General features: G+C 36.5%; 4 protein-coding genes and 1 long non-coding RNA gene across 6 annotated transcripts; 2 read left to right on the top strand and 3 right to left on the bottom strand.

Moving 5' to 3' along the window:
- Positions 1-5,364: 5,364 nt before the first annotated feature.
- On the bottom strand, positions 5,365-6,796 carry LOC140792773 (uncharacterized). Its single transcript, XM_073143960.1, has 4 exons — positions 6,627-6,796; positions 6,264-6,419; positions 6,108-6,171; positions 5,365-5,990 (listed from the first exon to the last, which is right to left on the bottom strand). Exons 2-4 carry the CDS (start codon positions 6,407-6,409, stop codon positions 5,712-5,714), a joined length of 489 nt encoding a protein of 162 aa, XP_073000061.1. The 5' UTR covers positions 6,410-6,419; positions 6,627-6,796; the 3' UTR covers positions 5,365-5,711.
- A 2,807-nt stretch (positions 6,797-9,603) lies between these two features.
- Positions 9,604-10,773, bottom strand: LOC140791763 (ribulose bisphosphate carboxylase small subunit, chloroplastic-like). The gene is made up of 3 exons (XM_073142408.1): positions 10,402-10,773; positions 10,180-10,311; positions 9,604-10,087 (listed from the first exon to the last, which is right to left on the bottom strand). Exons 1-3 carry the CDS (start codon positions 10,576-10,578, stop codon positions 9,857-9,859), a joined length of 540 nt encoding a protein of 179 aa, XP_072998509.1. The 5' UTR covers positions 10,579-10,773; the 3' UTR covers positions 9,604-9,856.
- A 1,601-nt stretch (positions 10,774-12,374) lies between these two features.
- Positions 12,375-16,717, top strand: LOC140792587 (metal tolerance protein 7-like). Of its 2 annotated transcripts, none has more exons than XM_073143666.1 (6): positions 12,375-12,626; positions 14,757-14,869; positions 15,002-15,247; positions 15,563-15,643; positions 15,927-16,157; positions 16,255-16,717. In XM_073143666.1, exons 1-6 carry the CDS (start codon positions 12,443-12,445, stop codon positions 16,597-16,599), a joined length of 1,200 nt encoding a protein of 399 aa, XP_072999767.1. In that variant the 5' UTR covers positions 12,375-12,442; the 3' UTR covers positions 16,600-16,717. The 2 variants fall into 2 exon arrangements, with proteins under 2 accessions (XP_072999767.1, XP_072999765.1); XM_073143664.1 differs by lacking the exon at positions 12,375-12,626 and adding an exon at positions 13,806-14,300.
- Positions 16,718-19,179: 2,462 nt separating this feature from the next.
- On the bottom strand, positions 19,180-20,787 carry LOC140791807 (uncharacterized). The gene is made up of 2 exons (XR_012109636.1): positions 20,613-20,787; positions 19,180-20,028 (listed from the first exon to the last, which is right to left on the bottom strand). It is a non-coding gene; the product is annotated as an uncharacterized lncRNA (long non-coding RNA).
- A 1,697-nt stretch (positions 20,788-22,484) lies between these two features.
- Positions 22,485-23,439, top strand: LOC140792732 (LOB domain-containing protein 41-like). The gene is made up of 2 exons (XM_073143895.1): positions 22,485-22,731; positions 22,833-23,439. Exons 1-2 carry the CDS (start codon positions 22,542-22,544, stop codon positions 23,294-23,296), a joined length of 654 nt encoding a protein of 217 aa, XP_072999996.1. The 5' UTR covers positions 22,485-22,541; the 3' UTR covers positions 23,297-23,439.
- The last annotated feature ends 243 nt before the right edge of the window (positions 23,440-23,682 follow it).

Below are 23,682 nucleotides of genomic sequence, written 5' to 3'. Positions count from 1 at the left end.
ATCCACCAAAGTTTAATTTGATAACATTAATTCGAGTAATTGAACTATAATCAAGATTTAAATAATATAATTTGACCGAAATCCACATTGGGTTGGGTTCAACAAGACTTCCTTTTGGGATACGAGATATTAAATATTTATATCAAATCTCGTTCAATTATGAACACGTTACAATATATTTCTTATCATTCAAAGTAAAATTCCAACACCGTTATTATGCCAATACCATCCAAATTCTTAATCAACCTAAATCGCAACCACTCTCATCGAAGTTTTTCCGTATGGCTGAGTAGCAATCGTTCCATCAACCTTAATAAAGTTTCAAAAAGAGAAAAAGAAAGAAAAATCTCCACTCAGAGGGACTCTTTCTATCCAAGTTAAAGTCGATGGTCTACTCATTCTCTTCTCTTCTTACCTAACAATTTTTGGTAGGAAAAGGCTAGAAGGTTTTTTTTTTTTTTTTTTCTCTTCTATGTGCAGATCCTTTTCTTCTCTTGCAATTTATCTTCTTTGTCTTCCACAGCGTCCACATGGATGTCGATGTAGAGTCTCCATCGCCAAATCTACAGTATTATGACTAGGTGAATCTATAGTAGGTTAGACCTGATTAAATGGCCCAGCCAAACCTGGCCCGAGCTCGAACAACCAATGGGCAGCTCAAGCCAGTTGTTTGCCCATCCATCCGCCCGACCCGAAAACCCGGTTCGAAAGCACTCGTGTCAACTCGCATGAAAAGCCCTCTCGTTCAATACTTTGTATTGTTTAAAATTCTTTTAACATATTATTTTTTTCTAAAGAAAAAGGAGGAACAAAAACATTTTTTTTTCAAAAATAAGCTAAGAGTAAAAAAATTCTAAAAATTTGTGCCAGCCTGGCCCGACCAACCCGTTATCTCATAGGCCAATGGGCGGTGGGCTAGACTATTCTAGCCCGGCTCGAGCCACTTTTGGTCGGGCTGGCAAACACAGTAGCTAGCCCGATTGGCTTGACCTGGCTTGCTCGATCATCACGTCTAATAGTAGTTAAGGCTAGTGTTACGATCCGACCACGTGGTTAAAACGAGTCAAGTTGAGTCGAGTCTATTTATCTTTTAATTATTTCATGATGTAAGTCTTTTAGGCAAGTCTAGTTCAGTCACATAAGCTAATAAGGCAAGTCGAAATAAGTCATGCCAGCTTTTAAGGCAAGTCTAGTTAAGGCAAGTCTAAATAAGTCACGACAGCTCTTAAGATAAGTCTAGTTAAGTTAAATAAGCTTTTAAGGCAAGTCCTAATTCGAGTTGTGTCAGCCTTTAGGGTTAATCATAATGGGATTTGTTGTAACCAATCTCTATATATATAGGGGTTGGGCTCCTTGTTAAGCATCCAAGTATCTATTGAGAATTAATTGAGTTTAGTTATTTTCTTATTACTGTATTTATCGTTTTATCGTAGCCGTTAGATCGTCTTTAACTTTCTAGAAGTAGATCATAGCCGTAGAACCTCTAAAGCTTCCAGACCCTAACCACCACCTTCCTCCAGTAGCCACCCTACTATATGGCTGTCCACCACCACCCTTGGCCTTCCGCCACCCTCCGATGGCTGCCGCAATGTCGGATATTTACTGTTCTATCCTATTCTGACTTATCTCCACTATTTTATTTTAACTTTTTATCTTAACCTTCAATTTAGGTAAAACTAGAGCCATTAGAATCCTAACTCACGAGGCTACGACTACTTAAATTTTTATAATTCTCTGACGTCTAGATCGATTCAAATCTAGTTCGTAACAGTTAGGTAGATCTAGCAAAGCAACTTTCAGGTTGGGCAAAAAAAAGAAAAAAGTTCTTTATTTTGGTGCGTTGGACTTAGGGGTGAAAATGGTTAGATTAACTTCGACTCATTTGGATTGGATTCGAATAAAAAATTTCTATCCGATTCAGATATTGATTCGAATTCAAATAGAATTTAAAAAAAAAATCCTAGATATACATTTGGATTTGGATACAGGTATCGGATATCCATTTATCCACATTTTTTTGAATGATTTATAATTTTTAGTTTTCTTATTAAAATATTAAATATTGATATTGTTACTAATGATGTGTTTTTGTAGAGAGTAATTTCTCGAATTTTATATATTGGACATAAAAAAATTATTTTTTGTGAAACTCTTAATATTTTTGCATTAATTATGTCTAAATAAAATATTATAATTTATTTAAAATTCGATCAACATCCGTTTAAGATCCAATTCTCTATCTAAAAATTATCCATATCCATATTATTCGTCTAATATCCGTATCTGAATTCGTATCCGGACTAAAAATATGAATCCGAATACGGTTAAGCACTATCAAATATATATCCGATCAGTTTTCACCCCTAATTGAACTTGATAACAAGTAGTAGGCTTGTTCAAACCATATTTGTCTGAAATATGTGCTTGAAATGAATGAAATCTCTCTGATATGAGTTTTCCGGAAAAAAAAATGATTACATGTGGTTTCGGATAGCATCACATTATAGAGAATAAAATGAACCAAATATTTTGTATCGGAAAACCAATTGTGAGATAGATTAATTTAGTAGTATAAATCAAACTCGAGCAAATAAAATTCCCTATGATCTAAAGTTTCTTTGGTGAATTTTTTACAATTCCATGAGTATGTCTAGAACTTGGAAAGAACTTTATCTCCTTTCATGGATAGCTTTAAACCTATCCTACTTTTTATTCAAACTATGGATAGCTTTGAACCTATATCATCATTTTGTTGGGAAGAGTTCTTTCCTTTCATCATTTGGCCATTGCAGGCTGGAGTATTCATGATACTATATATATATTCTACTTCCCAAAGTGCTATCCGACTATTTATTCGACTTGGATCTCACATAATTAAACACGAGATTAAACTCTAATTAATCTATTAGGCTAGGCATTAGGGTTCTTAATCAAATTTTTTTGAATCGGGTCGAATCTAGTCGGGCCAAAGAAATTTAACAAGCCTAAAATATCCTTGGGCTAGGGTTCTCAATTTGGGCCGTGGGATTGGGTGTTATTAATTCCACCTACTAATTAGCCAGATAGGATGACATAACAGCACATAATCACATAATTAAGGTCAGAATTAGTTATTGGGGGGCTAAATAGACGATCAACGAACCAAATTATCACTGCTCTTAGGAAATTTATCAAAAGATGCCCCAAATTTTGTTTTTATTATCACTGGCACCCTGCTTTCTTTTTATACGCTATTTTTTTAATGGATATTTATAATATCCTTACTAAACTTTTTGAGATAATTATATGAAAATTATCATGATTTATTCACATAAATTATTTAATTAAAAAATTAAGAACAATATATATATATAAAACGGTGATATATTTTTTTTTTCAAAAAAATAAAAAAATTATTTGGTCGCCTAAGGTAGTGATTAATTCCACCAAGATTGGGACGTTCAACATCCCTCCTAAAACGAGTCAAAAGTAACGTCTTTATCACAAACTATTCCTCGTTCTTATTCCTCTTCGCCATCCACACAAAATTAAACTCCTACGTGGAAGACTCATCTAAAGATAACATCACCCACACAAAGGAACAACAAACGAGGGGCTAATTTGCAAATAGATATGGGGAGATGGAGGGGGGAAGGATAAGCCTGGGGGGCGAATAAAGGGGCGTATCGGGCGTCAGAGGAGGGGCGAATCCTGGACTTATTCTGCAACTTGCTATTCGTGCTTTGTGCCCCGACAAGCCAAAGCCCAGCCGTACTTGGTGGAAACGATATCCGGGTGGATGGGGACGGATAAAAGCTGGCCACATAATAAATGGGGAGAGACGTGGATAACTTTGCGAATAAGGGGTATCATTTCCGTCACCAATGCCGAGACTTATCCACGGACTTTTTTCTTATATATATATATATATTTGAACCATTTTGCATATCACCCACTAATCTTGGCGTGTCTTTACACGACTCAATATTCTCCCTTCTCGTGGAAAAGTCGTGCGATAATCTAACTCTTGGACATTATGGACTCTACTAATGATTAAAGACGTATTATGGCTACGTGTAATCTAGTCACATTGCATATTTAATAGTAACACTAAATTTCGGGAGACAAGTACAAACAATAATATTATAAATTTATACACATTGACTATATTCCAAACATAGTTCTAAGTTTCAATTTTGATTCTAATTTTGTTGTATCAATTTTGAATTTTTTTATAAATCTATTTTATCTTCTTCTTTTTTACGGCATTCCACAACATTTAATAGTATTTAAGTATATTTTACAAAATATATTTTACAAAAATATAGCATGAGCATTTTGATAATTATTCGAATGGAACTCTTTTAAGTGGGATGAAATAATATAATCATAAATATATATATATATATATTTATGTAGGAGGGTAATTTTACGAATAAGTACAAAAGCATAAAAATATTTAAGAAAATTTACTAATCTGAGTTAAGCTTAGCCTAACCAGCATATGAGAGAAGTAAGGACTCAACAGACTCATTCATTAGAATACTAAGTTTATAAACAATAAACAGAGAAAGCTTAGTTTGTAACATAGTAAAAAAGATATGGTATACTTTATAATTTTCTCAATTAATTATTTTTGACTGGATGATAAATATCAAATCTATCCTAAACCTTATCAAGATATATGCCCCTTAGTTGATATTTTTTTAAAAAAAATTAAATTAATTAGATGAATTGAAGACCAACATCCATGCAGTGCTTATTAACATCTTTGAAAGGAAGCTGTCCCACTGAAAGTGAGTGACCACCAGCACCAAAGTGGCCCAAACCTTAAGTTGGGTAGTTGTAAGAGTAATCTGATTTCCTTTAGCACTTATCTCTCCTCTTTTAACTTTGGTGCTAATAATTTATTTATTCACATTCACCATACAATATGAACCTTTTAACCAACTGCAAACTATCCAATTGGTGCAAATGTTTAATATATTCAACCTGCATGTTTTGACCACTCTCTAATCCTAACAAAGCACCAAAGAATTGTTTTTAAGTTTTTAAGGTACAAGTCCTGATCAACTCTTTGACAATTCTATATTAAAAATTTGGAATAATTGTATCCACATAGATATTATAAGTATAATTAGCCCTTAAACCTTCCCATGATAGCTCACCTTCCAATAATTAATTTCCATTTGAATAGTTACACATAACACCCTAAAATTCTAAACCAACTACTCGAATTAGTTTCTCTACCCTTCTATCTAACTCCACTAGTTTGAAAGATTCTTACCGCATAAAATTATTGCAGGAATAGTATCCACAACTACCTCACAATAAACACCAAAGAGAGGTATTAATCTACAATAATATGCATAATATTATGAGAGATTAATGGAAAGGAGTAAATAGCTCAGATTACATAAAAGAATATATACACATTAGATGGACTCAAAACTGATCCACCTTCCTAAATCCTTTTTTTACAGATTTCATCACTAATTTCCAACCCCTTATTCCACTCATTTACATGATACCTTTACTTACACATAAGAGTAAAAAAAAAAAAGGAAAAAAAAAGATTAATACAAGGAAAAATTTTACAATTACAAAATACCTCTTTCTCCCTTGATGTTAAAAAAAACTCCTCCTTTTTATCTCTCTCACTCTCTCTCTCTCTCTTCCAACTTGGTTAAAAGTATCAACTTTGCACAACTCTTTTTTTTTCCCACTTGTAATCATGCGACGGCAGTGATGCCACATCCGCGCCGTCCACGACTTCCGAGGCAATCAAAACCCTCGATCCTAACGGTTGCGGGTTTGAACCCGAACTTGGCTCGGGCGCACCCGCTTGGTGACATGGGGGAGCCGGGTCGGACCACCTGAACCGGGCCGACGGGGGAGACCGGACGGTCCGCCCCGAACCGGGCGTCGTGGACAACCGGGTTCTCGGCCCGACTCGGCGGAGATCCGCAAAAGAACGGTGGCGATGATGCCACGTAGTTGTGTTCTCCTCCCTACAGATCAAAAGCGTGGAAATGGATTAAAAAATAATAACTTACAAATTAAATCTCATATATATATATATATATATATAAAGTTTATTACAAAATTTCAAGAAAATAAAATCTCACCTTTGGGAAGAAAATATCAACCACCTCCGACCCATCTCTTGAATCAAAAAAATCGACTTGATGGCTAAAGAGATAGAGACTAATTAGAACGATAAAAGAGAAATTAACAGATTTTAAAATAGAAGAAAGAGAGAGGGAAAAGGGTAGGAAAATTACCTTGTATGCCATCGAAGAGGTCTCACCGGTACGACCGGTGGAGGCGGACCGAGGCGGCGAGGCTTGGGGCAGAAAACCGGGGATTTTCGGTTCGCAAACTCGTCGCATGAGGCGAAGGCGTTCTGCTGCATCCCGCAGTGATTCATGCTTCCAGATCTAAAGAACAAAAAGGGGTAAAATTATTCAAGCCTTCCGATTTTTGCCTTAGAAAATAAACAAAATATTGGAAATAGATCTGGAGGATTTGGGCTTTGATTAGAGAGAAAAGGAGGAGGAAAACGATTTTTTTTAAAAAAAAATGGAGTTTTGATGGAGATTTCTTGTATGATTTCTTCAGATCTGAAGGAAAGGAGGCAATCTTACCTTATAATTCTCTTTCTATACACCCCTCTTGTTCTCTCTTTAAGAGAGGGGAGGACCAAAACAACGATAAGGAGGAAAAAATGGGGAGAAATAGAGGATGAGAGGAAGGAGAGGAAGGTGGGAGGATGGAGGGCATTTATAGATGGAAGGAAAGAAAAGAAGGCGTGAGTGTATCAAGAGGATCAAGGAGGGCCTGCCGATAATAAATACCAATTAAGAAAATATCTTTTTACAAGTTACCGCCTCACTTTATAACATTTAAGAACCGACTCCAAACTCCATAATTTTCCTTCACGGCAGAAGAAAAAGTGCACCGTTCTCCGTATAGCCGGTAGCCCCCACCGAAAAGGTTTCCAACACAAATATTAAAAAACTCAGGGGATTAAATAAACAAATATCTAGTGGGAGAAGGCGTATAAAACGAGGCTACAAACTAATCCTCCTGTTTTTAAGACCGATTAACTCGTTCTACATTTTTACATAATCACAGATTAACTCGTTGTATTTTTATGCAATATTAAATATTTAAAATAATTATACATTTTATTTTATTTTATTTAAAAAAAAAAAAGAAAAATGTGCATTTTCCGAGGCATAGCCATTTATTGCGTCGCAAGGGTACGGATGGTGCGATTGGTAAGCCTATGCATTTAAAATGTTTTTAAATTTGAAGGCATGCATGCTTCCATGCAGTTGGAAAGATGCCCACTGACACATACACATGGCTGCACAGATGTGGATGCTCTTTTCCTCTCTGTAGGTGCAGTAGGTGGGAGAATTTGTTGCTTTAAATTAAAAATAAATATAATGTATAAAATTGCTGATAAAGATAACAATTTTATATGTAAAATAATCCTATAGTTAATAACTAGCATGACTATGCTCTTAGATATCTATTATAGGAGACTTTTTTTGTTATATATATATATAAAGCGCACCATCGATATATTATTTACATGTACAAGTTTATGCACTTCTAAAGTTAATTTAGTTGATATTTTATTCTAAGATAGGAATTTGCTATAAATGTCTTAGTATATACTAAGTTATTATCCATTTAGCGAGAGAGAAAAGAAGAAGAGGGGGGCAGTTGACGAGATTTAGAATGGATCCAGGGGTATTAACATTAATCATAGTGATTTAGCCCACGTGGTGTGCTGTAACCCACTATCCAGACTTTTGATTTCGTTGTCTAAAAGGATGCATAATTTATATCCATGTGGGGTAGATTAAACTTATACTAATCCAACTATTAGACTATTATTAGGTACGGTTACCGAAAGCGGCATGTTATGCGTGGAGATTCGTGTCCTTGTCTGCCCACAGTAAAGATTTTAATTTTTTTTTTTAAAAAAAAACTACGGTTCGCTTATTCAAATTATTATTTTTTACATACGAAATTATTAAATAATTTTTTTATAATAATTATTTAGAGTTAGAGTTAATTACATAACTTTGTTGTTTGTACAAGATAACTCTAAATGAAGGCATTTCTTATCTTACTAAGATACCATTCTTACCATAATTCTCTTTGGACTAAACAAGATGAGATGGGGTTAGAATCAAAAAGATTTCTCCTAAGATTCCACTCAAAAGAGAAGACTGGGAAGGTGATGGTGGGGCCTCAGTGATGGAGAACAAACACAACATCTATGAAAGGGATTGGGTCTACTTGTCGACTGCTCATAGCAACTCACAGCCTGTCTCTCAAGAGGTGGGGTTTAAATTTTTGTTAGGTGAAGTGCACAAATCATGCCAAGGTTGTGAGTTTCCAAGAAGTACCACTCCTAGTTTTCTTTAGTTTGATTAAATTAATGAAATCTTAGACATAGGTTCTTGGGCTTATCTTGATTTAATATTAGGTTTGACATTTCATTTCATAGATTTGTTAGGGAATTAGTGGTGCCTAGTTAAGGCCAAACTGCTGTTAATAGCTTTGATCCATAGGGCTTACATTAATTATCTACCTCCTCCCTATTATAGTTATTCATGTTCTTTTTCTTTGAAAAAAGAACTTTATTTTATGAGTAAGATAAAGCGAAGAAAAAGATGAAAAAACTATTTTTTTTGTTAATAGGATAGATATTAAAAGTAAATTGGTAATCGAGTTAATACGTGGTATAAGACATAATTTTGATGAATATTAATTATATTATAGAATATAATTATTATAATATTTAACGATTATTTTAAAATAAAGAGTTATATTTTTGAACTAACGAAATTATTTCAAAATGAGCGAGGTGACGCCTCATCAAAATTTTGATCAAAATCGCAAGGTTGAAAGCATCAACAATACAATAGTTAAATTGGACCCGAGGGACGCTACGATAATTAGGCGACTCGAGTTTATTCACTACTGAACGAACCTCAAATTTCTCCACTGCTGCTGGATCGATAAGGATAAAGGACGCACCTCTAGAAAAGATATTTATTATGATAATTTAATAACTAAGTTTTCTTTTCTATATAAGAACTTGAAGCCATTACTTGTAAATGCATCTAAAGTTCTAGTATATGAAAAGAAGTAGGACTTCAGTAAGAAAACTTATATTTTTTAAGTGTTATTTAAGGCTTTTTCTCTTTAGTATTTTATTACTTTAAGATTTATTAAATCTTACGAAGAAATTGGGGTGTTGCAGAGACTTGCCAAAACTCTCAAAAATCTTAAGTCTGTGACAGTGGGCTTATAGTCTAGATTAGGGGAGTTTGGTGTGTTATATAGATTTGGGCCATGCAAACTTTTAAACTGTGCTATGAACAATCTCAAGGCCTTCTCTTGTCAGGCCAAGCCCAGTAATGCTTTTAAATCTTTTTTTTTTCTTCTCAATTTTTTTAGGGTTGGAGAAATATTTAGCAAGTTATCGTAATAGTTCAATTTTTTTTTTATGTTAATTGCAAAATGAAAGTAGCCAATTGGGATATTGGATCAATCCCTTGGCTCAAATTTCACGATGCAGCAGGAGGAAACAAACCATGAAATGCAATAAGTTTATTATCATAAAGCAACAAGATATATGTAGCTGGAGCTCTTATGTTACCCACCAACCCAACCAAACTCAACTGTTGGAGAGAGAAAGGATAAACGAGATCCAGCAGAAGAAGGAACAATATATGATGATGAAACTAAAGCAAATTAAATGATTCAAAAACCAAATTTATCGGTGGTCGTCGACGGATAGAATCCGGTGGGTGAGCTGACATCATGCCCACATTTTAGAGCTCATGATCTAGTAGTTTTCAGGCTTAGCGGCTATGAAACTCACACACTGGACTTGGCGGCTGTTGTCGAATCCGATGATCCGAACGAAGCAGTTCGGGTACTCCTTCTTGCATTCCTCGATCTCCTTGATCACCTGGGTGGCGTCGGTGCACCCGAACATCGGCAGCTTCCACATCGTCCAGTATCGCCCGTCGTAGTATCCCGGAGATCGGTCGTTCTCACGGTAGATGAACCCCACCTGCTCGATCACATTAACTTGCACAATATTACAAGAGATCTTGATATATTTTTCCTTTCTTAAAGACAAAATATGCATGATATAATACTTACAGCGCTGAATTCTAAGGAAGCAATCCAGTTGTTGCGCATAAGGTACTCGATTTGCTTGAGCAAAGCCTCTGTTGAGAGAGGTGGAAGGTAGGAGAGAGTCTCAAACTTCTTCACACCTTCAATTGGCCACACCTACAAATTCACATCAAATATATTTTACATCAACAGAACTACTGTGAGAGTGGACGAATGGTATATAAATTGCATGTTATACGTACGTACCTTCATGCATTGAACTCGGCCTCCATTGCCTGGGAGGTGGGAGAGGTCGGCGTTCGCCCGGCGGGTACCGGGGAATGCGGCGGCGGACTTGAGCCCGGTGAAGGGCGCGACCATGTTGGATTGAGCGGGGGTGGTTCGGGCGACGGTGGCCGATGAGACCATCATAGATGAGGCCATGCCTATCTACCTCACCGGGAGATCGAGCAAGAGAGGAGATGGAGGAGAGCTTGAGGGTTTAGCTATGCACAACTATTAGCTATATATAACACACCAATGGAAAAGGGATGGATGCGTGATTGCTGTTTTGATCCAAGGGATGCGAGAGATGTTGGACGTCGGATGACATGAAAACTACGTGCACCACACATGGACGGGTAGGGGTGGATGACATTGATGATTGATATCGTTTGTCTCCAATCACGAGCCGGCACGTGGCGAGAGAGATCTTATCCTCATGGGGATGTGAAATGGGTGATGGCATGACGGCTCTCTCAAGTCTCTCAACGGCTCTCCTTTTCTTACGCCCTGCAACTTGTGAGCATACATCATGGCGGTGGTTGCAGGTCACATAAGAAGTATTAACGGTTTGCCACTCGGATCCTTTAGAGAATCCGAGTCCATTATAAATCAATCAAGAGTTCAAGTCTTCAAAGAAATGGAACCTTTGAATCAAATGTGGGTCCAACTCAACCAAAAAATTTTAGACGGGGAAAGCTCGGGGCCTTGACATGATAAATAAATTTAGTTTTTTAGCCTTTCTTCCAATGTGGAAACTTTAATTAAGTGACACTATGTTTAATGGAGTAGTTGTATGTTAGTATTTTATTTGATCTAGCATGCATGACAAGCCACAAATATTAAGAGGCTTCACGGTTAATTATAACTTGCATTAGAAATCCTATGAAAAGAAATGGAATGGAACCACTAGAGATGAGAACCCTAACTGCAACCACTACCCACACTAAACAAGGATTAGTGACATAACCCCTACCTTTAAACCTAAAAGTGGAAATTAACTGCTCGTGTCATACTCCTCCACCATCGATATGGATAACCCACGCGTGCAACTCCACTGAATGCCTGAAGAGCTCTTCTTATTTTTCTCTTGCAATGAAGAAGATGGAAGAGGATTCCGGCCAGTCGAGGCTGCCGTGGCGACTCAACGCCAATGACTTCCGGTTGCCGGAGCCGCCGAAGGAGCCGCCGTTTGTTTCCAGAGTGTTCCTCAGGAGACACGGTTTGCTTCTTATCTTATTCCTTCTCTTTGTGTTTGTTTACAGTCATTTAATTATAGTCCAGAAATTAATTACTCATTGATCAACTAGACAAGTGAATTGAAATGAATGCTTTTACCGTTTACATAATTGTTATCGAAAACCTCTAAACTATTGTCATTATCACTTAAATCTTTTGATATGTTAACATTAGACAATTTTAAAACTATTTTAAGCAATTTATACAAAGAATAAGAACGAGCTCAATAATTTTAGTGGCAATTATAAAGAAGTTAGTGAGACTTATGATATTTAAAAAAATAATTAAAATAATTGAGTGCTAATTATATAAAAATTCCTCCATTGAAATGGTTAATAGTTTTGCAAATACTAAATTGACAAGATTAGAACTATAAATTTACTTAAATTCAAGGTAAAATTTCGGAGCCTTTTCATTTGGAGAACCCACCCGAATATTTTGCAAAGCGATCTTCTTGTCTCGTAGCTATATATCCAATTCCACACGTATCTACTTGTCAATTTATTCAAATCAATGACTCCAAAAAGTAGCAATCTTGCAAATAACTCCAATTTTCTGGAACAAGTGATTACTCTGGACAGCGATACTTCCCACCTAGAAGAAATTGATTACTCCTACTTAATCAGCAAGTTAAGTATTAATTATGATAAAAAAATTTTAGGGCGGCAAGAAGGGACCGGACCGTTTAATTAATGCCTAAAAATATATTATTAACAACTATTCTTAAAACCAAATAAGTCTTTAACAACATGCTTCTCTTCTCTAATCACTGCCAATACCAAGTGAGATGGATCTGAGAGTGGAGTCCTCCGGCTCCCGGAGGGAGCTCCTCTCCGTCTCCATGCGGCAGCGGCTCGACGGCGACTCGCCGGAGCCCGCCGAGGCCTGGAAGCTTAAGATGGGTGGATTTAAGTTGCCTGAGAGCCCAAAGACACCATTTTTTGTTGCTAGACTTCTTATAAGAAGTAAAGGTATGGTGGCTTTTGATGTTAGTTTGTCGTTCAACTTTTAGAAAATTTATTTTAGAGTAAGTGGGTTATCATCTCTCTTTGCTATTTGTGATGGAACTTTCCGGTCTGTTAACTTATAAAATAAGAATAAGCTTATTCTGTGTATAAACTTACACAGTAAGTGAATAATCAACTTGGGTTATATTAGTAACTAATTACCATTTCATTCATTGTCTTTGTTCTTCCACTTTTCTCATTTCTCTTTATCATCCGTTAGAAATGATATTTTAGTATCTGATATTAGTATACAAAATTAGAATAACTATACTAATGTTAATTTTATTCTATGAGTGAACGTAGAGGATTTGGATTCTTTGAACTGGACCACAACATCCATGATATCCTTTTCATGAGATATTTATTTGAATGTGTGTTAGTGCATACCCTCCTAAAGTTTATATTTGAATCTATATTATACCTTCAACAGTCATTATTTTTGCATGGATAGTCCTCGAGTTACTTTCGAAAATTATAATCTAAAATCTTAGTAATTTAAAAGACAAAAGAATATATACACCTTTAAAATAAGATTAAGAGTATATACATATATATATATATAAGACTCATTTTCTTTACAAAAATTAAAAAAAAAAGGAGAGAAGAGAATGAAGAAAATATAAAACATGTAAATTATATTTTAACTTTCTCAATTACTATTTTGTATCATTTCACCCCGTAAAAAATTATCAAATAAATCAACTAACTCATTAGATGGAGACTCCCCACTCTAATTAGAGATAGATTTTGAAGGAACTAAAGAAGATCAATTTAAAATTTAATATTTAGAGAAATTGTTTATGCCACTAAAGAAGGAGATTAAAGTTGGAATGTCACACAATAACTTTACTTTAAAAAGGATTGTGTATGTATTTATTACTTAAATCTATTTAATATATATATATATATATATATATATATATATATATATATATAACCTCGACAATTCTTTTATAACACAATAATTTATTTATAATTTGATTAATCTATTTAAAAAGTCTCTTTCAAAATCCAACAAAATTTATTGATAACCTGAATAACTTACATAATTTGAAACATTTTATGCCACCATAGTCTATTTACAACTCATATAATCAATTTAATGTTCTTGTTTATCATAGTAACTATGATGAGTATGATCCTACCCAAACTCAAACTCAAACTCTGCTGGCACGCCTAGAAGGAAAGAGGTGGAAAGAAGAAGACGTGGCCATTTTTGTCCAACTAATAAACCTCAATCTCTTCTCTTCTCTTCTCTTCGTCGAAACATAGTGACAAGGACCGAGTCGAAAGGAAAGTTATCGGGTATAACTAGGCGTTGGATTCGATTGCGATCCAACCCGATCGGAGTACTAGTACTTTTTATTTGTCCATAAAAAATCCCTTCTTCTTCTTCTTCTCTACCTACGTGGGAGTAGAATTCGAGGACCCTTTCGAGCGTAATCGAACAAGGCATGGCCGCGAATCCCGATATCGAGCCGGAGGCCAATCGGGCGGGCGCCCTTGTTCCGATCAGGCCGGAGGGCAACACGTCGGACCCGGCGCCGACCTGGAGGATTAACGCGAGCGACTTCCACCTCCCGGAAGCGCCGCTCGCCAAGCCAACCTCCGCTTCCCGAACTTTTCTTAGAAACCATGGTTTGCTTCTTCTTCTTTTTTAATCTTATATACAGTTTTGCTTTTGATTCGTTTATCAAGAATATGTTAGATCCTAGATTTGCGTTCTATTTTTTATTTATTTATTGTGTTGCTTTTGGATTCCAATTTCTTATGCACTTTTCAAAAAGTTGTTAAGGTTGGGAGGAAGCTTCGCCATAGATGAAGTATCTAAATGGGACCGACTTAAGAATAAGTTCCCTAATAATAGGAAAGCTTATTTACCTTTAAACATTCTTTACTATCCTTCTTCTAGAATAATTCTACATATGTTTTCTTTGAAGAGGATTAGTAATGCAAAATGGAATCTTTGAAGAATTGGCTTAGCAATCTACTTGTACAAATGAGTGATCACCGGTGGAAATGGAATCCATTGAATGGTTTCTAATTGAGATGTTTCTAAGAATTTGCACTTATGATATTTTCCTTTTGTTTTAGGGAAGCAAAGCAAAATTGCAAAATATTATAAGAAGCAAGAAAGTCTCCTCAAGGGATTTGTTGAAATGGAAAACATTAATGAGTCTGGTTGCTTAGAGGCAGCTCCTACAGAGGTGTGCTACATGCATTGTATCAAATTTTTTATATCTTTTTGTTTTTAATATGCTTGAATTTTATTCTTTCGCCAGGAATTTAAAATGCAATCTGTATACATTTGTTTCTTTTTTATTTTTTCTTTCTTTCAGGAGGAGTTGAGACAACTAGCCAAGAGCGAAAGACTGGCAATAAACATTTCAAATATAGTTAATCTAGTTCTTTTTGTGGGGAAGGTGGTTGCATCTGTAGAAAGTAAATCCATGGCAGTAATTGCTTCAACTCTGGACTCTCTATTGGATCTGCTGTCAGGACTTATACTCTGGTTCACATCACATTCTATGAAGAAATCTAACAAGTATAGTTATCCAATTGGAAAGAGGCGTATGCAACCTGTGGTAAGTCCACTTTTTGTGAACCTTAATTAAGCAAGTGGGATATAATTTTATGAAGTGATTTACTTAATGAAGTCCATACCTCACCAATGAATTTGTGCATTTTTTACTAGTATGATTGGAGTTTTCTACACATATAACTTTTGCATTATAAGCAACTCTATGCTATTTGGGATAGTTTATTCTTGTCGCATAGCAGGATGTGAATTGAATAGCTCTGCTCACAAATTACTAGATGTCTTGAATGCATAACTTTGTTGAGTTAGTTGATTCTTTCATTCTAAAATAAGCAATGAGATGGGGGATATTTTTGTGCAGGGCATTATAGTTTTCGCTTCAGTCATGGGGACTCTTGGCTTTCAAGTACTGCTGGAATCTGGTCGTCAGCTCGTTACACAGGTAACTCAGCAGTTATATTAGTTCTTTAGTCATTGAGTTTACTATTTTCTTAGTGTTATCTTACCACATTATCTGAAATGGTTAAACTAAGTTTTCTAAAAAGTAAATCATTTCACCCTCATATAGAATTCAGATTGTTTGATATACTAAACATTATTATAACAACAGAACCAACTAATTCTTTTCCCTTGTTTTCATATTAATATCACTTATGTCAACCTAGATAAGATTTTATTGATGGTTTTGATATGTGCTATTCATTAAAATATCTCTGTTCTTGCAGTCCCACACCACTTTTGACCGTGCGAAAGAGATTTGGATGATTACAAGCATGGCTTCGGTTACGATTGTGAAATTTATTCTCATGATTTACTGTCGTACCTTCAAGAATGAAATTGTCAGAGCATACGCGCAAGATCATTTCTTTGATGTTATTACAAACTCAATTGGCTTAGCATCTGCTCTACTTGCTGTTAAATATTATTGGTGGATGGATCCTCTTGGTGCTATATTGGTGAGTTAATTAAACAATTCAAAGAGATGAATGAACTTGAAATTTAACTTTCCTGGGTATCATTGATGTACTAACTGAATGCTGAATTTTTGTTCAGATTGCATTGTACACAATAACCACTTGGGCGAAGACTGTCCTCGAGAACGTCTGGACATTGATCGGCAAAACGGCGCCTGCCGACTACTTAACTAAGCTAACCTATCTCATATGGAATCACCATGAAGAAATCAGACACATTGACACAGTCAGAGCATACACTTTTGGCACTCACTACTTTGTGGAAGTAGATATAGTCTTGCCTGGAGATATGCTTCTAAGCCAAGCGCATGACATTGGTGAGGCACTGCAAGAGAAACTGGAGCAGCTGCCGGAGGTCGAACGGGCATTTGTGCATGTAGACTTTGAGTTCACACACAGGCCGGAGCACAAGAGTGAGGTTTGATGATGAGAGAAATAATACTGGAGCAATCGATTGCATAGTACTGTATCCAAAGAAACAAGAGTTTGTAGGAGATATTGATCTTAATAAAGCACTTAATAATATCTAAATATTATTCTCACTCTTGGCTGTTTGTCTTCTGTTTGGAGCTTGGGATTTTGAATAAATACTCTTATGGAAGAATGAGATGAAGAACTCATATGGATGAAAACAGATGTGATATGGATTGAACACTGTTAGTCCCCATCCAGATTCATAATTTTGAATCGGAAATAAATTTTGATAGGTTCAATTTTAATATGGGTATTAGACAAATAGCAAAAGTTAAAATTATATTCTAGTTAAATGGATACGAATTGGATCTTAAACAGATGCAGATCGAATTTTAATTGAATTATAACCCTTTTAGAGATAATTGATAATATCGAACACATCATTAATAAGCAAATTAAAAAATATAATTTATTAAAAATAAATATGTGGGTAAACATATATCAGATATCCGTGTTCCTATTTGAAAAATTATATCCAATTCATGTTTCTATCTATATCCCTATCCAAATATTTTTAAAAATCCAATCATATTCAAATCCATCCAGATCTTTTCAAAAATCTTACATATATCTGAATTTATGTTCGAGTCTGAGTATACATTTTTTATTATATTTGAATCGGGTGAGATAGAAGTTAATCCGACCTGTTTTCATCCCTATTAACTAACTCATGATGGTTGAATTAGGTGAAAATTCTAAGATTAAGCTCTTTGATCAACATGGTTCATATCCAACTAGATGTTATTTTGCAACTTTGTACAGTGAAGCAAATCGGCAAACAGTATCTGAAACTGACATTCTCAGCGATGATAACGGCAGATCAATCTCAAGGGAATAATATCAAGTTCCCAAACGGACCAATTTGAACCAAATTTTAGATTTAGATAATACGAATACAGTACTACTCAGCATGCGTTGGGTTCATCACCAGAGATCCCTTCTGTTAACAAACACTCTGCTCCTTGACCAAATGTTTCCAGTAATCAAATTGTGATTAAATGTTTGGATAAGTTAAAAGTCATAAATTCCAACTCCCAAATATTCACTTCTTTCTTTTCCTTCCACATAGCTCATATCGACATTTAACATGTTTGATCTTATCACGGAATCAAATTGGGTTAACACTTGACTGAAACATTATAGATTCCAAGTATAATTCACTCCTCAGTCCTCAAAAGAGAAGAAGAAAACCAGCAAAGATGAAGCAATCTGAGCTCTCCTTCAATGACAAACATTTATCTCTCTCTGACTCACGATACTCTCAACTATTTCTCAGCCATGATTGTACCTCCTAGAAAACCTAAGGCCATCAATTAATACACATTTCCTTTTATCCAACACCACCTATTAATTACTACAGCATCCTAGTCCTTTCTTCTTCTTTTTCTTTTTGAGAAAAATTTAATGCTGGTCCTTTCAAACCAGCAAACCTCTTAATTAAGAGTATTTTTTTAAAGTTTTTTCTAACCCGTTCTTTACTCCAAAATTTAGAAAATAAAGGACTACTTATTCCCTAAATTTTAAGAAAACTAGCCTCCCTATTTTGTTAAAAAAAAATATTTCATCTCACTAACAATGATAATGCTTTTTAAAAAAATAGTATTTTTTAAACAACTAATGAGAATAAGTACAAATAGAAAAAAATTTAGATGGTCTAGAGAATGAAATAGTAAACTTGATGTGTACAACAAAGTGCTTCTCTCATATAGAAAATTTGCTAAATTTAATTTATTTTTTTTGCTAAAATAACTAATGCAAATGCTATATACTATAGGTATCAGAATCAGACTGAATGACCAGTTGGTGGTGAATCTACAAACTGATCACTAAGTCAGTTTAGTATTATTATTGTACAAAAAATTGCAATTGAGTGCAATCCTGATAGATTTCTGTGAACCAATTTAGTCAGCATTTTCTTATTAAAACAATAATTTAGTGAAGAAACCGACTGAATATCTAATCAGATTTTGATAACTTTGCTATGCAATCTGATATATATATATATATATATTTATTTATTTATTTATTTTTTTTTTTATTTTTTTTTGAAGAAGAAAAACAGTACTGTTGCGTAGGTACTGATATCATCATTTCTACTCTTAGAAGAAGTAATGCAGCAGCACCCATCATTGCAAGTAACTATTACAAACACATGCATCATATCTCATGCAAAGGAAGAGGAAGACAACATATTATCCAATAGCAACTCCTCACCATATGGACAAGATTTGATAAGACCCTTCCTTTGACAAGACACATAACACCACCCCCTCAATTATTTAACATGCAAGAATCGACTATTCTATAGATACATACATGCCCAACCACCACCTTGTTTCTTTCTTTACTCGTGTTGGTAACTTCTAGTTTTAGTAACCTCTCAACTCAGTACTCCAGTACTTACAAGTAAATGTAAAAATAAAAAAACAACAACAATTTTTACCATAAATATATATATAAATATCTCGACACTAATGCCATATTATATTTAGGATCGAGTATTCTTGGATTCGAATCCACTCCTCTCAAAAACATAAAATAAGAGAGTATCCTTGGCATTGATTGAAGAGGTAGTAGAACTCTATATCAAGAATTAGTATACAAACTTATATAAACAAACAAATGCAATTAGTATCCAAACCAGCAGCAGCAGCAGCAGCAGCAGCAGGAGGAGGCTCAGGTCGACTGTACACGAGATGCAAAATAAAGCCAACAAGATGTCCAAAACTCCCCCTCTTTTCTCACTCGATTCCAGTGTACTAAGGAGGGGGTGTTTGCGTCATTTACCTGTTGTGAAGCGGATCCGGGCAGCTAGGGATCCGCCGCTTGCTGTCGTCGAACTTGGCGCCACCGCCGGCGGCGCCCGCATAGAATCCGGAAGGGATGGGTCGCGTCCCGACGAAGGGCTTCGCTTCCTGCGGCCTTGCGCTGGCTTTTGGAGGAAATAACGGAAACGCCGCTGCCTTGTAGTATTGGAAGCAAACCCACGTAGTATAGAGGATAGCTATGGAGAAGAAGAGAGACCTCTTCCTTCTCCTTTCTATGGACGACGACATTGCCTGGAGAGATAGAGCGATTGCGATGGCGATGGCGATTGCGATGGCGATGGCGATGGAGAGTTTGAATGATGGGGGGGATTAAGTAGAAGAGCTATCTTTTTGTGCATAAGAGCCAGAGGGGGGAGGTTATTTACGTGCTTGCCCTTGATGTTTGGTTTTAATGGCAGAAGTGCCATTGGCTTGGAAGAGTACGCGGCCGTTTATGACGGGCGGTCTTCTTGCGACGGGTTGCTCTTCACTGTACTCCCTTTGATGCGGTTTTTAAATTGCATGTGACTCTGCACATGAAGTTCGTATCTCCTACCAGACGGACACAGAGACTGAGAGAGAGAGAGAGAGAGTTTTGTTTTAGTAATATATATAGTTTGGTTTGCAGTACCAAGTTTCATAATCAGCTTAAGTTTATAGAAAATTACTATAAATTTAATATGGTATTGGAGCAAAAAGTTTAGATTTGGATCTAAAGCTTAGCAATTAAATAGTAAGGACTGTTATGCACAACTTTAACACCAACTCAAAACGATTGAATAAATCAATCGCAGTTGTCAAAATATACAATAGAGAAAGAGTTACCTTTAACCCTATTGTAAGTTTTTATAGTTTTAGAACATCTAACTGGTTGCAAAATATTTATGGTTAAAAAAAAAACACAAAGACTTCTAAGGATATAGATACTACTTGATCTAGTTGTTTAGAAGACATGCATGTTACTCACTAATGGCTGTAGAAGCTTGTACTTTGCTTACAGTAGTATATGTAAGTTGGGTTTTGGGTATAAAGCGTGGTTATAATAGCAAAAAGGCTTCTTTGGTCATTTCCTATAATACCAAAGGCAATGAGTAGAAAAGAAAGAAAAAAAAAAAACAAGGATAAAAAGAACGAAAGGACCTTCCGATAGCCTTACCAGCATCATCCCTTCCTTCCTCGATTTGACAACAAGACGCTGGAAGTCGGAAAGCTGAAGCTTTGCGCGTCTCTTGTTGGAGTCTTTTGGCTCCCTTCCTAACCTTTTCTTGGCTTCTTGCGTTCGTCTGCTTCTCTGCTCTCTTGCTTCCTTGTGAGGTTTTAGTTTGTCCGCTAGCTCCACTCCCCAACATGAGCATGAGTATTGAGTAACACCCAGTTGCATCACACCCTAGAAACCGAACAGCACAGTACTGCTACTCTACTACTCCGTCGTCTCCTCCTCGAATTATTTACAGATCTACGTGATCGATGATGGGTCGCCTCATCATTCTGCCTAACTTTAGCCATTGTTAATAATGCCCCAGATTCGCTCATCTTGCAAACAGCCATTACTCATTAGCCATACCTAAAAGAAAGGAATTGATCAATTGAACCCAGTACGTCCATGGGCTTCCTTACTGGGCTTTCTTTTGGAATAAGTACTAGGAACTTGCAAAGGCCCAAATCTTGTGTTTGATATATTCTCACAATATTATAGTTTCCAACATCTTGGGTCTTATTATAATATTTGGGAAATAAACTATATATTTAGGTAACATGCATAGGCACAAAGTTTTATTGATACATTTGTGACGGGCCTGACAATGCCCTGATTCATAAATTGTGAGGAAAAAATAGAAATACTATATTTTGACACAAGTTTCAGACTTAGTTAATGATATAATAATATTTTCTAGAAAAGCAAGATATTAAGCTCCATGGTATAAATAAATATGATAAAAAGTATATCCTTAATCGATTCACAAGTGCAAAGAGTCTAAAGTTAGCTTGAACCTCCGTCGTAGTTCAAAGAATACTCCTACGAATCTATAAAAAAAAGCTTGAGAAGCGAATATCACGCACAATAATAGTAGAAAAAAATAAAGAAGAGCTCAACGAGCAAACATACCCCGTCCCATTAGAGGACCATGCATGGGAGCGAGTAGCATAACACTATGAAACCAGAGATCCAGCACCATGCTGGCTTAGAGCAGCCTTTTAAGTATCTCTAACCGAGACACAAATCTCTATATTTGGAGTTTGAAATTTGAGTTAAAAATCCCACTATACTCTAAAAGGAAGAAAAAAGATAGAAAATATTCTTAATATTTTTAAAATAATAATTTATAGATGACGGAATATTTTATTTTTATGGAGTATGTATAAATGGTTTTTGTGTTAACTTAACCTACGAGTAAAAAAATTCGGGGTGTTAAATATAAATTTTTCTAAACAATTAAGCTAAGGGCCGCCCACAGCAAAGGGCGAAACCACTGAACCAGAAACCACTCCCCCAGACGGTACGGACCCAAGAAGACTGGGATTTCTCTTTTCTCTATCCGCGTCGCAGGATAAAAAGCATGGATAAAAAATAATACTCTCTTTTTATCTTACATATACATATATTATCTTTAGAAGTTATGTGGGCAAGTAGCCAAGTACTCTATAGCAGCTCCTCCTAGTGATATTCCACCCATGATAAAAGACTAGAATAACCAAATGATTGATAGTGAACGCCGGATAAGAATTCCGATAGTAGGATAACAAGTTTCTTCCGCTCTCCCGTACCAGTGGCGTGCGCGTGGCCACCACGCGCCTCTGTCCATTTTCTCCTCTTCTTCTAGATTTCTACCTCACCCCAAATTACCATCCCAACCCTCACCCCAATCCTCCGCCAAACCGGCAACACCGTAAATTTAGACGCCAATGAGGCCATTCACGTAATTCAACAAGTCTTCTCGTCGTCTTCAGACTGACCAAATCCACGGACTCTCTCTCCCACCGATGCTTTATATACCCCACTAATTATCTATCCACCCCCCCCATCCTCTATCCTAACTCTCTTATTCTCCTCTTTATTCGCCGGTTGCAGCCATTACGTTCATCAATGAGGATGAGCTGCAACGGCTGCCGTGTACTCCGGAAAGGATGCAGCGACGACTGCGTCATCCGACCGTGCCTGCAGTGGATCCAGAGCCCTGAGGCGCAGGCCAACGCCACCCTATTCCTCGCCAAATTCTACGGCCGCGCCGGACTCGTGAATCTGATATCGGCCGGACCCGTCCATCTCCGACCAGGTCGGTATTTTGGTAGAATATAAACGCATTAAATTTATCGTTCTAATTAATTTTTGAGTTACATAGAATTAAGATAAATTGATTTATTTATTTATTTTCAGCTATATTTAGATCGATGTTGTTCGAGGCTTGTGGTCGGGTCTTGAACCCGATCTACGGCTCGGTCGGGTTGTTGTGGTCCGGAAGCTGGCAGCGTTGCCAAGCCGCCGTCGAAGCCGTCTTGAAAGGCATGTCGATCACGCAGATCTCCACAGCCGTAGCTGCCGTGCCGCCGCTGAAGACCTGCGACATCCGACACGTGGCGAGGAATCCACACATCGGCGTCGCGGCCAGGTCCCGCGCCCGGTTCAAGCGGGCCGGTCTGGTTGTGCCGGTGAGCCGGGAGAACGACAGCGATGCCTCGGTGGAGACGGTCGACGCCTCGCATGTTAGCCAATCCGAGCAGTACGACGCGGAGGTCGGCCTGGATCTCACCTTGGCCCTCTTTCACAGGGCCCAACCAGCAAAGAGCGAATCAGGAGACGACACGTATCCGGCGGAGCTGGGTTCCACACCTCCGGCGTAACACTAGAACACTAGTTGTAGCTTGTAACAGTTCTTCTCTTCGATCGTTATTATTTTTGGTGGTGTTTTCGGGATATTTGATGTTTGTGTTTTACTCTTGTAATAGTCTCGACATCATTTTCTATAGTGAGTTGCATAGATATATATTATGTTTATACTCCAAATTTTTCTCTTCCTAATTAAGTTTAACATGATCCGTTCATCATCCGGTTGCAGTAGCTACCATCCTTTTTTCTTTTCCTTTCGATTAATGAGATTCACATTCGCACAATCACAAACTAAAACAAGGTGAGGAAGAAAGAAAAGTAAATATACAAGTAGAGGAAGAGCAAAGGGTTCTTGAAATCTTGAGAAATTTTCATTTAATCAAACACCGGCCTGATTCTA

This window comes from Typha latifolia, chromosome 7, assembly GCF_019914945.1.
Source record: "Typha latifolia isolate L0001 chromosome 7, TyphaL0001v2, whole genome shotgun sequence".
Classification (NCBI taxonomy): Eukaryota; Viridiplantae; Streptophyta; class Magnoliopsida; order Poales; family Typhaceae; genus Typha; species Typha latifolia.
Note: the sequence above shows the minus strand (reverse complement) of the source record. Positions and strands in the feature narration are given on the sequence as shown.

Bases quoted from the DNA above. Each gene is read 5' to 3' on its own strand.
- LOC140791763 (XM_073142408.1), bottom strand. From the start codon at position 10,578: ATGGCCTCATCTATGATGGTCTCATCGGCCACCGTCGCCCGAACCACC. The intron at 10,312-10,401 runs GTACGTACGTAT...GTGAATTTGTAG, and splicing joins GCCGAGTTCAATGCATGAAG to GTGTGGCCAATTGAAGGTGT. The intron at 10,088-10,179 runs GTAAGTATTATA...GTGATCGAGCAG, and splicing joins CTTCCTTAGAATTCAGCGCT to GTGGGGTTCATCTACCGTGA.
- LOC140792732 (XM_073143895.1), top strand. From the start codon at position 22,542: ATGAGGATGAGCTGCAACGGCTGCCGTGTACTCCGGAAAGGATGCAGC. The intron at 22,732-22,832 runs GTCGGTATTTTG...ATTTATTTTCAG, and splicing joins ACCCGTCCATCTCCGACCAG to CTATATTTAGATCGATGTTG.
- LOC140792773 (XM_073143960.1), bottom strand. From the start codon at position 6,409: ATGAATCACTGCGGGATGCAGCAGAACGCCTTCGCCTCATGCGACGAG. The intron at 6,172-6,263 runs GTAATTTTCCTA...CTATCTCTTTAG, and splicing joins CCTCTTCGATGGCATACAAG to CCATCAAGTCGATTTTTTTG. The intron at 5,991-6,107 runs GTGAGATTTTAT...TTTGATCTGTAG, and splicing joins TTGATATTTTCTTCCCAAAG to GGAGGAGAACACAACTACGT.
- LOC140792587 (XM_073143666.1), top strand. From the start codon at position 12,443: ATGGATCTGAGAGTGGAGTCCTCCGGCTCCCGGAGGGAGCTCCTCTCC. The intron at 12,627-14,756 runs GTATGGTGGCTT...CTTTTGTTTTAG, and splicing joins ACTTCTTATAAGAAGTAAAG to GGAAGCAAAGCAAAATTGCA. The intron at 14,870-15,001 runs GTGTGCTACATG...TCTTTCTTTCAG, and splicing joins TAGAGGCAGCTCCTACAGAG to GAGGAGTTGAGACAACTAGC.